Source organism: Cavia porcellus, unplaced genomic scaffold (genome assembly GCF_034190915.1).
Source record: "Cavia porcellus strain 051 isolate PalLab524CR breed Dunkin Hartley unplaced genomic scaffold, mCavPor4.1 scaffold_16, whole genome shotgun sequence".
Lineage (NCBI taxonomy): Eukaryota > Metazoa > Chordata > Mammalia > Rodentia > Caviidae > Cavia > Cavia porcellus.
The window spans coordinates 52523147-52538757 of NW_026947499.1; the positions used below are offsets into that span (position 1 = coordinate 52523147).

A 15611-nucleotide genomic window follows, 5' to 3' on the forward strand; every position below is an offset into this window, starting at 1 on the left:
ACAAAGCTAAGACCTGTGGCTGTGAGCTTGACTGTGTGACCAGCAGATTTCAAGTGTGCCGTGTGAATAACCTGGAGGAGCAGCAGGTAAAGGACTTCTTCCTGCAAAGGGAATCCTGGAGAAGGGACTTTGAAGAATGCTACCCCTCCATGGAAGGTGTCAGTGTACAAGGGTACACCTGCATCTTGTCTATTGCACCAGTGTTTATAGAGCATTGTTCCAAGGAGAAAATTCTACAAGCCAAACGTGATGCTTCACTACCTATGTTTGCTATGAAAGCAAATGACTCAGGAAGTCAATTAGATTGAGACTGAGAAAAGGCTGGTATCTAATGGATGAGGATTTTGTCAAGCACAGGGTATGGAAGTGTCCCAGGCAGAGGTAACAGAATGGCAAGGGTCCCAAAGCCTTCAAGGACTAGAAGGGAAGACAGTGTGTCACAAGGCTGGGGCAGGACAGAGAACCTTGGTAGGTACAGAGATTTTTAAACAAGGAAATAGTCTGATATGGTTTATGCTAAAAAAAATGTCTCTGGCTTGCAAATAAGGTGTAGCTTTAAAGGAAGCAAAATCCACATTGAATGGGGTGATCCTAAGTCTTTGTTCCAGGCTGGACAGAGGTAATGGTTTGGGCAAGGGTGGCAGAAGTAAAGGTGAGGGAAAAATGAATGGACTCAAGGGGCCACTTGGAAGTGGATGAGAATGCAAGTGGCAGTGAGCAGATTCCAGGAATTGAGAAAAGAGATCCTGTAAAATCTTCATTATGTATATGCTGTATGGAATTTTTGGTGCATAGAAATAGTGCTCATAGACTACTGGCTGGCTGGCTGGCTGGCTGGCTGGGTGGATGGGTGGATGGGTGGGTGGGTGGATGGTTTGAGGATGATTCTGGGCTTTCTGGAGTGAGCAGTAGAATGATAGTTCTCAGTATGTACAACATGGAGTGAAAGAAAGACTTGCTTAGTGCTAAAGAAGGTTTCTAACTCGCACATGCTAACTTTGTGATGTTTACCAGGCACCTGTGAGAGATGCACGGGTAGTATCTGGATGGTCTGGGCTCAGAAGGTCTTGTGATTTCTGTTCTCTCTAGGAACAATGAGACAAGGTCATCCTGGAGGGCGAGGCAGGTGGAGGACAAGGCTCATTTGGGTTCCCTGCATTTGCTAGGTGCGCCCACCACCCTTGGAAAGGCTGCCTTGTTCTTCTGTGCCTAGAACTTCTTTCTAAATTACTGGATCTGTGGCTAACAGGCCAGGCATGAGCCAGCCTGGAGCCTGTCTCTCAGCCTTTTTCTGAAGACCAGTTCCTTTTTTCTGTATGTTTGCAGTACAGAATAATCGACTTCATCACAGGGAGTTGGTGCATGTACGTGGCACAACTCAATTCTTTGTCCCCCAAACCCTTCCTTTTCGCCTTTCTTCTCCCTTTGCCACTTGTGAGTGATCTAATTCCCTGTTTCCTATTTTCTGTCTTTTATTTTGCTCTTTCATTTATTTACACTTAGGTTTCTCGTGTAAGGAAATCATGTGATATGTAGGCTTGCATGGCTGATTTATTTCACTTAACATTTTGGTCCAAAGGCACATCCATTTGCCTACAAATAACTCAAATTTATCCCCCTTTATAACACAGTAGTACTGTACTATATATAAACATCATATTTTCTTTATCAGTTCATCTGTTGATTATAGGCTGCTTGCAAGATTTAGGTATTTTGAATTGTGCTACTAAAACATGTATCACTGTGGTGTCTTTAATCCTGAGGGGAAAACAGGTAAGAGTGGAATAGCTGGGTCAAGTGGAATTTCTATTTTCAGGAATTTCTATTTTTGAGGAATCCCCATAATAATAGTACAATCCCCATAGTGGTTGTACTATTTTACATGTGGGATTGCCTACCCACAATGTAGGAAGGTTCCCTTTTCCCCACATCTGATTATCATCCCCACTTATAGACAGGGAGACTAAACCTCATAGAGGTTTCTGGTCAAAATCATAGAGTATGAAAGAAATAGGGTTGGAATTTTCCAGGCATGATGATGCATACCTATAATCCCAGTGCTTGAGAAACTGAGGCAGGAGAGTTGCCATGAGTTCAAGGTCAGCCAGGACTACATAATGAGCTCAAGTCTAGCTTGAACTGCCTAGTGAGACCCTATCTCAAAAAAGAAGGGGGCAGAAGGAGAGAGGAAGAGGAAGAAGAAAGGAAGGAAGGGAGGGAAGGAGGGAGGGAGAAAGAGAGGAAAGAAAGAAAGAAAGAAAGAAAGAAAGAAAGGCCACAACCCAGTTTCTACCACCCACTGTAATGTGTTTGATGTTCACCAGCATACTCACCAGCATCCCAGCAAAATACAACACTCTGTATCTGTGTGTTTCTGATACACACAGCTGGTATTATGCTGTAAGTGCCATGTCATTGGTTTCATTCCTTTTCATTCATAACGAAATGTTTCAGACACACAGAAGTCACAGTTTCTGGTGTCACCTTGCCGAGGGACGTGCACACAGGTGCTGGTGTGGGCAGGTTCCACCCTCATCTGGGGCCCTTGGCGTGGGAACCTGTTTGCCTGATTTTTCCTCTTGCACTGTGGTATGGAAAATTTTCACATCTCCCACAGCAAACTGTGTAAAAGGCCAAAGGAAAGGGGACCAGTGTCCCTGCTTGACTCAGATTCCTTTTGTGCTTTGGCCAATGGGCAACCTCAAGGACACACAAAGCCTTTGTCACAACACCGGCTGCCCTTAACTGCCCCGCCCCCAGCCCTGAGTGAACAGAGGCCAGGGCTGGAGGAGGAGAGCGCAGCCCACTCACAGCCACACTGGGCCGGCCTGGTGCAGACTGGGAGGGGTCCCAGCAGGGGCAAAGGTGCTGAGCGGTTCTGGGCACACATGGTGCAGTGAAGGGCAGCAGTGACCTAAGAAGATGGCAACAGGGCTGCCTTCTCAATACTTTGCCCTCCATGCCAAGCATAGAGGTTGGCTCACAGCCGGTGCCTAATAAATGCTCCACTGAGCTTCCAGGAGCTAGCACAGAGCTGGACTCCCAGCTGGTGCCTACGAGTTGTTCCGCTGAATCACCAGAGCCTGGCACAGCTCACACACAGCTGGTGCATAGTAGGTATTCTTGTTAAAGAAACAGAGTAGGGGGTAGGACGAAATGCGGGAAGAAGGGAGGAAAGGAAGACAGAATGGTTGGTATGGTAAACACATTGAGACCCTGGGTTCAAATCCCACCTTTGGCATTTCTCTGACCTGCTTGTGGCAAATCAAGGCCTAAACCCAGGTAACTTAAAGTGTGACAAGTATGCCTCCTAGGGCACGCAGAGGTGTAGTAAGAGACACATTAACATGAGTGGCACTCCTGGCACCTGGGAGAGGCCATGCTCACTGTGAACCCAGCGCCCGTCACTGCTCCGCCCACAGTGTGTCAGTGAGGGGCGGGCTAGGGGCTCAGCCTGAGAACCTGTGTTGAACACAGCATATCTGGCCCAGGAATGCTCCTCTCCCTGGCGCCAAGATGCAGCCATCCTGCCTGGTTCCCCAGGGCTCCACTTCCCTGGGGCTCAGAATCGCTCAGAACCAGTGCCAGCCTCCCCCCAGCTGTGGCCCAGCGCAGTGATGAATAACTTGTTTATCTTAGGCAGCGGCTCTCACCCCTCTCGGTGCCTGGCAGGCCGAGGGTTGTCTGGGTGTGGGGCGGGGAAAGGACTGGGAGGGTTGGTCACTGCCCTTCCTCTGCCAAAGTCCCCTGTTTTGGAAGCAGCAGCAGGTTGTAGTGTTTTGAAATTTACAAGAGCATTTTCAGAGTCACAGAGACTCCAGCATACCACTGGCATTCAGCAGGTAGAAACCAGAGATGCCAGACAGGTTGAAATGCACAGAAATGCCCTACACAAAAAGGACTTTCCAGTGTGCCCCACGGGGCACCCAGATACTCTTGAGGGCACAAGGTGAGCTTCTAACTCTCTGAGTCAAGGACCTGTCTCCAGCTTACATGGGACACCAGTATTGGGGTCATTAACTCGTAGCAATTAGGGTATTTGCTTTTCATGTTCACAAAAATTGGATGTTCACATATTCTCTTAACTGAAAGGCAGTCGTTTGGTTTTCATAATATTTAGAACCACAAAGTACTTTTGTGTATTTAGACAGTTGGTGCCGGTATTAGTTTCCATTTGGATGTTCCCCTGATAGTGTTTGGCTTTGTTTTTAGAGACAGGAGCTCACTCAGTAGTCCAGGCCAGGCTTGAACTCAAAAATCTCCTGCTCAACCTCCTGAGTAGCACTGAGATTATAGACATGTTCCACCATGCCAAGCTCTCTGTAAGACACTCTGAAAGACAGCATTTTTCTTTCTTTTTTTTAAATTTTAAGTTGAGTTAGGGTCTCACTAAATTCCCCAGGCAGACCTCAAATTATGATCATCCTGTCTCAGCTTCTCATGTGCCCCTGAACCTGGCAGAGAGTTTTAATAATTGCTTCTGGAATTGGATGGCTTCCCTTTTCATTTTTTCTAAATCCAAAACTTATTCTGCGCAATAATTGAAAGCATTATATCACCCATCGGTTACCCTGGTGATATCAATTCTTTACCACTAATTGATTTCCTTTGATTTCTTTTTTATACTACAGTCAGAGAGCTGTAGTTATTTTTAAATTGTATATGTAAGTAACACCAATTGTGACTACCCCTTAGTACTTAGCAAAAGGGAGTTATAAAACATTTGCCTTAAAAATACAACATGACATCTGACAGGTTGAGACCCCTGACTTATAAAATCCAGTGAATGCTTTCACAGGACTGGACACACCTCACTCTATCATATCTGGCCTTCCGTCTCCCCTTTTTAGCCTTGCTTAATGCTCAAGGCAAGAATCTGGAGGCCCCTTAAATATGATGTGCTGATTCACACCTCTGTGTCACAGTGCAGGTTCTTGGACTGCTCATCCATATAAAACCCCACTCATCTTTCTCATCCAGCTCATATGCTGCCTTCTGGATTCCTCCATGTGAAATTACATGATCCTTCCCTCACTACAGCTCATAGCAGACACAAATACACAGCAAATAATCAGTATATAGTAGTAGGGTGACAGCGTACTAAGTACAGCCTTGGTGCAGGCACCATGTTCAGTATGTCCAAGACATGAGCTCACAGCGATCTGTGAAATATAAACTCTGATTGCACCATTTTGCAGAGGTTAAGGAATTTTTCCAGATCCTTAGGACTGATACAGACTGGAGCCAGCTGCATGACTCCAGAGACTGACTTCTTAATAGCTCTAACCCTATGCACATACACTACACAAAAACACCACACCGGGTAGATATTATCCACAAGTGGATTGCCCCACCTCAGAACTGGGTATCTGGGAGGGCAGGAACTGAGGGTTTTCATTCCTGAATCCCTGGGCTGACACACCATGGAATGCATAAGTCAATGGTCTCATCACTTATAATAAACTTCATCACTTACCTTGGGGAATTATATTCATGTCTGATTGCTGCTGTAACTAATTATCACAACTTAGTGGCTCAAACAACACAATTCATTATCCTACAGTTCTTAAGAAGTTCTAAATGAGTTTCCCTGGAATGAATTCAAAGTATCACAGGGCTGAATTCCTTCTGAATGCTGTGAATTTGCCTGATCTTGCTTCTAGAAGTCACTTGCATTCTTGGATCAAGGGCTACATCACCCCATTTCAAGCCAAGTGTTGAACCAGATCCTTCCCACAAGGCCTGTTCTCTGGTTCTCTCTTTGGATCTTGTTTTCTGCCATGATTGTATTAGGTCCACTCAGATCATCTAGCTGACTCTGTCCTTTTATTTTGTTTGGTTTGGTTTGGTACCAGGACCTTCACAGTGAGCTACATCCCCAGTACCTTTTATTTTGATACAGGTTCTCCCTAAGTCATTAAGTTGCTCAGGCTGGGCTGAACTTGTGATCTTTTTGCCTCACACTTCCAAAGTGCTTGGGTCATAAGCCCCCCTGGCCTCTCCTTGTTTCAAGGTCACTTTACATCTGAGTACCTCCCTAGTTTTAAGGTTAGCTAATTAGCAACTTCATTTCTATCTGCAAATGTCATTGTCTTTTTCTATATAACAGCACACTCAAGGATGTGGAAAGTTAGATATGAACTTCTCTAGAGCCATCATTCTGCCTACCACAGGAATCTCTTAAATTGCCCATTGAAATGGTGTGTACTGAGAAAAAGCTTAGGAAAGAGGTTCAAAGTGTGGAAGCTGGAGCAGGCTTATTTGAGTTCAAAACCTGGCTCACCCACATCAAATTATTTAACTTCTCTATGCTTTTACATCACCATCTATTAAAAAACAATTATAACAACAGTGTCCACTTTTCAGGTTAGTAAACACTTAGGATAATGCCTGGAAGATAGGAGGTGTTATGCAGGTGTGCATTAAATATATGCAGTTTTATGGGCATATTCAGCACGAGAACAATATGGTGGTGTTTGACTGAGTCTTACCCAGATGTGAGACATCTTAGAGATGGGAGCCAACACATGTGTCTCATGTTTCTCTCACTCTGGTGCATGTGTTTAGTAAACAGAAAAGGATACAGAAACCATCTGCCTACATTGTTCACCCAACTTTACACTTTGCCAAGTGAGCAGTTGGGCTGATTTTTAAAAAAAGAAAGCTAAACATGAGCTGTGTAAACATTACATTTCATTGTAAACATTTGTTGAATGAATGAGGGGATGAATGGATAGGCGGATGGATAGATGTGTCTTCCTGAAAGTCTGTCTGTCACACACCCCAGCATCGGGTCCTCCTTCTCAGGTGCCCCAGAGACGGCTACAGCTGGGCTAGAAGAATGATTCTGGCATTCATTTTCAGACATGTGTTTGCACTTCCCAGGGCTGAGAGGGCTGATTCAGGACCATGGAGAGCGGCAGCAGCGCGCAGCCTCCCCAGTTGGATCCCCTGGAGCCGTTTCCCCAGAACGCCTTGGAGCCAGGTGACATCGCTGTGCTGGTTTTATACTTCCTCTTTGTCCTGGCTGTTGGACTATGGGTAAGACAGGCCAGGGAGGGTAGGCAGAAGTCCAGACGTAGTCCCATCATTCCGGAGATGAGAGAAGCGAAAACTAGCACAAGACCATAGTGTAATCAGAATTCTCAAAATTAAAACAATATATAAGGTGTTGGCTATAATTTCAGGCACTGGGTTAAGCATCTCACTTCTGTTATCTCCTGTAATTTGCACAGGTCACTCCAAGGAAGTCACTACACCTATTTTTAAGGAGGAGGGGGGAAAACCCTCACCTTCAAAGAATTTAAGTTCCTAGAACTGAGGATGTACTCAGTGGAAGAGCACTTACCTAGTAGCATGCATGAGGCCCTGGATTTAATCCTCAGTAACCTGTCCCCTGCAAATAATTTACGTTCCTTATTTTATAAGTTAGAAGAGCTAGAATAAGAACTGCTCTTACTTTGAAGCCTATGCTTTTTTCTTTTTAATTTAAATAAAAATTTAAAGGCAGTACTGTCACACGGTTCAAAAATAAAATAGGGGGCTGGGGATTTAGCTCAGCGGCATAAGCGCCTGCCTTGCAAGCAGGCAGTCGTGAGTTCGACCTCTGGTACCGATAAAAATGAAAAAGACAAAAAAAAAAAAAACCCAAACAAACAAAAAATAAAATAGTACCTTTGTCTCTAAAGGTAACTACTGTTATTATCTTGTTAGTGCTATAATTTAAGGTATCCTTCTAGTTTTTTATGCAAATAAGAGCAAATATTAATGCATACATTTCTCTTTTTCTTACTTCCCAGGTTACTATCCATTCTGGGTGTTTCCTCCCTATTTTTCACTTATCAGTGTCTATTAGGTATCTTTTCATATCAGTACATACTGCACAAATCTTCCTTATTTTCTTAAAAGTTGCACAGTATTCTAATTTTCTTGTAACTTATTTCCCCATCCCTGTGAAGGTTACTTGGATTTTTCCTGGCAATAAAATAATAAACAACCCTTGTACACTCATTATTTTGAAGTGCAGAGCTATAATGTAAGATAAATCTCCTATAGTAGCTTTACTAGGTTAAAGGTCTTGTGCTATTTGGTGTTTAATCACCCTCCTTAGGACAAGTCAGCATGCTAAACAGAGATGCATGCCAAGTTCTGTTTGTATTTCATCCTCACCATCAGTGTACTGTCAAACTTTTTACTTTCATCAAAATGATGGGGGAAAATGTTATCTCAATGTATTGTTGATATACAGCTCATACTGAATGAGGTTGGGCAACCATCTTATACCTGTATGTAATATGAGGTGTGATAAATTATATAATGAATACTTAAATTTGTTTCAAAATTTTATTATAGTAAAAGGCACATTATCATCAGTTCTCCTCAAACTATTCCCCCTCACTTTCTTTTTTTTTTGTCTTTTTCGGTACCAGGGATCGAACTCACGATTGCCTGCTTGCAAGGCAGGCGCTTATGCCGCTGAGCTAAATCCCCAGCCCCCTCCCCCTCACTTTCAATATAGTTAGTTCATTGTTCTTGCCACTGTTTTTTTTTTCTTTTCTTTCTTCTTCTTTTTTTTTTTTTTTTTTTTTTTGGTACTGAGAACCGAACAGGGCTTCATGCTTGGCAGGCAGGTGCTGTGCCACTGAGCTACGTTCCTGGCCCTCTTGCCACTTTCTGGAGCAGCTCTGGAAGACCTCTTTTGTATCTTTAGGAAGTGTAATAAAAATTACGGTGCCTGATGGTGTCCAGGGGCATCCAATGGCAAGGTAGCTCTTAAAAACATTACAGTGTATTCTCATCTAATCACTCGCCAGATCTGGCCCTTTGTAACTTCTGGCTCTTTCTCAAAGTCAGAGCGACTGTAAAAGGCAGATGTTTTGAATTGATTTGGGACATCCAGTTAGCCACAACAGCGTGACTAAAGACAGTCACAGACTTCCAGCGTGCGTTTGCACTTCTGAAAGTAGCAAGAATGGTGAAGTAAGTGTGTCTGAAGGCCAGGTTGGGGAAGGCATTTGAGGAGGATTAATGACAACGTATCTTTCGCTGCAATGATTTTAAAATTTAAACATTCACCATATTTTTCACTCATACTTTGTATGATGCATTTACTTATGTTTCCCCAAATGTTGAACCTTAATCAGCACAACAGCATTAAGACATGGGGCATTGAGGAGGTGATTAGGTATTGAGCATGGTGTGAAAGACTAGGTATCTTATAAAGGAACATCGCGGAATTACCCAGCTCTTCTGCTCTCCGACCACGTGAAGGGGTTATGAGGCTCCATCCATGACTCTCACAGGCACCAAACCTCCAGGCACTCTTATCTTGGACTTCCTAGCCTCCGAAACTGTGAGAAATAAATAAACTTCTGGTGTTTACAAATTACTTATGCTCAGGTATTTTATTATTTGAGCATGAATGAACTAGGAGAACAGGATATTCAGCCCTTTTGTCCAAGTGGCCCAGTAGTAACTACTGAGCATTCAATTATTGAGCTATTGCTTATACAATGCTTAGCGTAGTGTCAGGAACATAGTAAACATTCAGTAAATGATAAACATCATGAGCTACCATGGACAAGCCATGAGTCTGAAACTCAAGTGTGTAGGCGGACTAAGGAGGTTATTTATCACAAATGTGTGAAGCAGGAAACAGTAGTGCCTGCCTTGGCCAGACCAGACTATGTCTCATTTAAAATCTGCCTGAAACCTATAGGTAAAGAAAACATATTTGGCATCCAAATCTGGCCCATTGGGTCTGTGCTTTACGTCCCTGTCCTAAGTCCTTTGAGGACGTTCCAATTGCTGACATTTATCTTCACCTGCCCTCTTCATTTCAGTCCACTGTGAAGACCAAAAGAGACACGGTGAAAGGCTACTTCTTGGCGGGAGGAGACATGGTGTGGTGGCCAGTAAGTGCTGTCTGATTTAATTAAAGTCACTTTTTCGGGCTGGGGGAGCAGCTCAGTGGTAGAGCACTTGCCTTGCATGTGCAAGGTCCTGGGTTCAATTTCCAGCACCATGTGAGAAAACAGAGTTGTTTCTGAAGACACTGCAGTGCTGATATTCCCTATCTGGACTCTGGTTCCATATTGTCCAGAAATCAAAGATTTATTGCTATCTGGGCCACTTACTCCCTATCAGCAGAGGGGACAGAGGGCTTCTTTGGGAGTTCTGCTGTTGAGCTTTTAACAGTTTTGTTGCCAATGAGGAACCAGTACAAAACCCTGCCTTATGCTGAGTAGCTTACAGAGCTCAGTGCATTATCTCTAATGACTGCATGGGTTGGCTGGATGGCTTATCTGCTGTCCCCCTCTTGGTTCACACATGCAACTGCATTTACTTGATTACCAGGCTGGGATGCAAATTCAACATGGCTTCTGGCTCCCAATTTGGGAGCCAGAAGAAGGGATGGCTGGATCTCTGGGATCTCTGTCTCTGTCTCTGTCTCTCTGTGTTCCTATCCTCTCTCATCTCAGTGACCTCATCCAAGTTTCCTTGTTAGGCAACTGATTCTAAGACAGTATGAATGGAAGCCACCAGGCTGTCGAAACATTGGGTTAGAAGACACACAGTGCCACATCTATCATATTCTACTTGCCAAAGTAAACCACAGGCCAACGGTCTTTGTGGACCAAGCAGAAAAGCCGAAATTAGCAAAATGTTCTAAAACTCCAAAAAGCATTTACTCAGGAAAACAGCTGAATGTCAGTGAGAGAACCTTTGGGATGTTCTGCTTGGATCTGTTAACATTCTGCTCTCTTTATCTCTACAAGTAGAATAGGGTAGAAGCTCTTTCACAGTCCTGTTCCCAAAGAATTGTCACAATTTTACTTGTGTGCAGTTCTCTGGAAAGTTCTACAGACTTTCCCTAGTTGCAAGGCCCAGGGTTTGATCTGAAGCCATGCAAAAACAAACTCACAAAAGAACAAAGCAGAAATTCTAGAGTTAAAAAGTATAGTTTGTGAAATGAAACATTCATCAGAGAGGATCAACAATAATTTTTTAAAGACAGGGTCTCAGGTACCAAAAAAAAAAAAAAATACAGGGTCTTGCTATGCAGTTCAGGCTGGCCTTGAGCTCACCTTGCAGCCCAGGCTGGTCTCAAACTCATGACAATCCTCCTGCTTCAGCCTCACAAGTGCTAGAATTATGTACCATGCCTGGTTTCAACAATAATTTGAGTGGCAAAACAAATATCTGGTGAACTTGAAGACAGGTCAATTGAAATGATCAAGTATGAGGAACAGGAACAGGAAAAAAAGAATAAAGAAAAAGAGCTTCAGAAATATGTGGGACATCATCAAGTATAATAACGTATGCATAATGCCAGTTCCAGAAGGAAAGGAGAGAGCATAAAGACTATCAGAAGAAGTAATGATCTAAAATTAACTAAGTTTGATTGACAGTATTGATCTATACAGCCAAGAAGCTCAATGGACTCTAGGTAGGATAAACCCAAAACAATGCATGCCTAGACACATCATAGTCAAATTACTGCACATACAAGCAAAGAAGTTTTGAAAGCAGCAAGAGAGAAACAGTTCATCACTTCTAAAAGTTTTCAGTGAGATTGACATCTGAGTTTTCATCTGAAAAGCTGAAACCAGGGAGCCTGAAGTATTTGGGAAAAAAGAGACAAATCAGTAATTTTATAGTGAAAAAATGATCTTCCTAAAATAAAGGAGAGACCTAGACACCATCAGATTATGTTCTCAAAAATGAGAACTGGTAACCAGATCTCCATTGTAAGAAATACTCATTTCAGCCTCAAATAAGCGAATGCTGGAGTGTAACTTAAATCTGCCTGGAGAAACAAAGAGAGCTCGTCAAGATAGCTCCATAGGAAAGAATAACACACAGTTATTTTTCACTGCTTTTGCCTGACATTTTTAAAAGACAGCTGTGCAGGTGGATGTGGTGATGCATATCTGTAGTCCCAGCACTCAAGAAGCAGAAGCAGGAGGATCATTGTGAGTTCAAGGCCAGCCTGGGCTACATAATGAGTTCATGAACCAGCCTGAAGTTCATAGGAGGATCTCATCTCAAAAAACAAACAAACAAACAAAAGATCAAAATCAAAAACAAAAAGATAACTGCATAAACCACTAATCACATCTTTTTCACCTTGGGTGAACATATATAAAGATGTAATTTTATGACAATAATAGCTTAAAAGAGAAAGAAGAAAATGAGCCTACCTAGGATCAAGTTTTTGTATACTACTGAATGATAATATATAACCAAACCCTAGGAAAACCACTAAGAATGTAAATTTAAAAATAGTAACAGAGCTGGGGATTTAGCTCAGTGGTATAAGTGCCGGCCTGGGAGGTATGAGGTTATGAGTTCAATCCCTGGTACCAAAAAAAAAAAAAGACCAAAAAAACAACCCCCCCCCCCAAAACCAGTAACAGAATCAATAAGGGAATTAAGATAGCATATCAGGTAATAACTATTTAATGTAAAAGAAGACAGTAATTGTAGAAGGGAAAAATAACAATGGCATTAGCCATATAAATATTGGATGACAACATGACATATAAATGCTACTTTATTTGCATTACATTAACTTAAATGGATCAAGCACTTCAATCAAAAAGCAGAAATTTGGCAGAATGGATTTTTAAGAAATGTGACACAGCCATGTATAGTGGTGCACACCTGTAATTCCAGCACTCACGAGGTTGAGGCAGGAGGATCACTGCAAATTCAAGGCCAGCATGGGCTACAAAGTGAATTCAAGGCCAGCCTGACCTGCATAATGAGACCCGTCTCAAAAAAAAAAAAAAAAAGCAAGAAATGTAACCCAGTTATATGCTGTCTACAAGAGACATACTTGAAGTGAAAGGCACAAATATGTTGAAGAAAAAGTGAAATGGTGAAAAAGCAAATCTAACAAAATAGTTTGTATTTCAAATAGAATAAAAGTAAAGGGACAGAAAAAAGATATACCATGTGTCTTGGTTACTTTTCTCCAGTTGCTGAGGCAAAACACCTGACACCCAAAATGAAGGAACGGTTTATTTCACTTACAGTTTCTGGAGGTTTCAGTGCATAACCAGCTGGCTCCAAGGCAGGGTGGCATGGCACAGGGGCAACCGTTCAAGGCAGCAGCCAGCAAAAGCAGCCAGAGCAAAAAGGCAGGAAGAGCAAGCCTCTTTTCCTCCCTTACTGTGTATGTGTGTCATACCCCTCCATCACCTTCCAGGGTGGGCGTGGCACTCACAAAATCTCTGTGCCCTCCTCTTGCACAAAATAAGGATATTTACAAAATAAAGATTCTGGCTCCCTGATGAGTCTCTCAGGTAAATTTCTAAACTTCTCAAGTTGGCACAATTATCAACCATAACACCATGCAAAACAGTAGCCAAAAAATGAACACAGATGGCTACACACATTAGACAAAATATACTTTAAGGCAAAAATGTTTACTAGGTAGAAAAAAGGAGGCGCCAGAAAATGTAACAATCATAAATATACCTGCACGTAATAGTGGAGCCCAATATGTACAAAGGAAAAATTGACCTAAAAAAGAAATAGACAATTTGACAGTAGTCATTGGAGACTTTAATCTCACTTGTTTTGTTCTGTTCTGTTTTGCTTTGTTTTGAGACAGGGTCTCATCATGTAGTTCAAACTGGCCTTGAACTCACTATGTAGCCCAGACTGGCTTTGAACACACGGTGATCTTTTTTCCTTAGCCTCCTGAGTCCTGGGATCATAGGTGGGCACCACTAGGCCTGGTTTAATCTCACTTTCAATAAAATATAATAAATGACATAGAAGATGAGTCAGAAAACAGAAGGCACAAACAACATTATAAACCAGTGACACTGAATAGATATAAAATAATCAAACAACAGTAAAATACACATTTTTCTTAAGTACACATGAAATTCTCTAGGATAATTATATGTTAGCCATATATTAGTCTCGATAAGCTTTAAACTATTGAAATATTACAATGTGTTGTCTGTCCACGAGGAATGAAATTAGAAAATCAGAGAGAAGTTTGGGAAATTCACAAATATGTGGAAATTAAACGACATACTCCTGAATACCCAAGGAGTCCGAGAACAAATAAGGATGGAAATTAGAAAATATTTTAAGATGATGGAAAATTAATATACAACATACAACAACTTATGGAAGATAGCTAAAGCAGTGCTTACAGGGAAATTTATACCATAATTCCCACATTTTAAAAAGGAAAAATGTTAAATTGATTAATTAATATTTTACATTAACTAGAAAAAGAAGGTAAACTAAACCTGAAACAAGTAGAAAGGAAATAATAAAGATTTATTTTATTGAAAATAAGCAAAATACACAGTAGGAAAAAAAAGCCAACAAATCAAAAGTCAATTCTTTGAAAAGATCAACAAAGTTAACCACTTTCTAACTAGGTTAACAAGAAAAGAAATGATGTAAATTATTGAAGTCAGGAATGAAAGGGGATATTACAACCAATCCTACAGAAATAAAAATTAGTCATAAGGGAATATTTATGCCAAAAAATTAGATAACCTGAATGAAAATGAAATTCCTGGAAAGACTCAAGCATCCAAATTGACTCAAGTATAAATCAAAAACCTGCATTATACATATAAGAAGTAAGGTCATTGAATGAATAATCACAAAAGTTCCCACAATGAAAAGCCAAAGACCATATGGTTTCACTAATAAATTCTTCCAAATGTTTAAAGAGAAATTAACACAAATCTTCAATGTATTCTAACTCATTCTACAAGGCTAGAATTACCAAAACTAGAAAGCGACACCCCAAGGCAAACAAAGCTACAGATAAATGTCCCTTATGGAAATGTCTAGTGGCATATAAAAATGGATTTACACATGAACAAGAGAGATTTATCTTAAAGAATGAAAATTTAGTTTAACACATAACAAGTCAGGATAATACACTTTATTATAGAAGTAGGAAATAATACACTATTATTTTCAGTAGACACAGGAAATATATTTGACAAAATCTAAAACTCTTTCATGATAAAATGTTTAACAAGCTAAAACTAGAAGCAAGTGTCCTTAATTTGATAAAGCACATTCACAAAACACCACAGGTGCTATGCTTAGGTGACTTCCTCACCACAGGTGATGGAGCACTGACAGCTTTTCTTCTAGGATCAGAAACAAGAGAAGGATGCTCTTTTTGCAACTTCTAGTCAGTGTTTCCTGGAGGTTTTATCTAAGGCACTTCATGGGGAAAATGAAAGGAAATCTGAGGAAGAAACAAAGCTACATTGATTTGCATATGACATGCTCTTGCACATAAAAATTCCTAAGAAATCCACAAGATACTATCCTATCAGCGGTTATAAATGAATTCGGTAAAATTGCAGAATGTAAAATAAATATTTAAAAATTAATCACATTTTAAGTACTAGCAATGGAAAGTCTGAAAACAAAGTTAGAACAATTCCATATCAATAGCTAAATCCTGGAAATGCCCTAAGTGTCCACCAACAGATGAATGAATATAGGAAATGTAGTATTTCTACACTATAGAGTACCACTCTGCCATAAAGAAGGGTAAACTTGATCATTTGTAGGAAACCGGATGCCCCTCAAGACTATAATGTTAAATG

General features: G+C 41.3%; 1 protein-coding gene across 3 annotated transcripts in view; it reads left to right on the top strand.

Annotated features, from left to right (window-relative positions):
- Slc5a11 (solute carrier family 5 member 11) overlaps window positions 1-15611 on the top strand; it is a 55606-nt gene that overhangs the window by 811 nt on the left and 39184 nt on the right. For 2 of the 3 annotated variants that reach the window (XM_003477822.5, XM_063226693.1), the window contains exons 2-3: window positions 6886-7041; window positions 9843-9914. In XM_003477822.5, coding sequence (XP_003477870.1) covers window positions 6910-7041; window positions 9843-9914 — 204 coding nt within the window. In that variant the 5' untranslated portion in view covers window positions 6886-6909. Of the gene's footprint in view, window positions 1-6885; window positions 7042-9842; window positions 9915-15611 lie in introns of those variants that run through there. The other variant, XM_013142214.3, reaches the window with a different exon arrangement.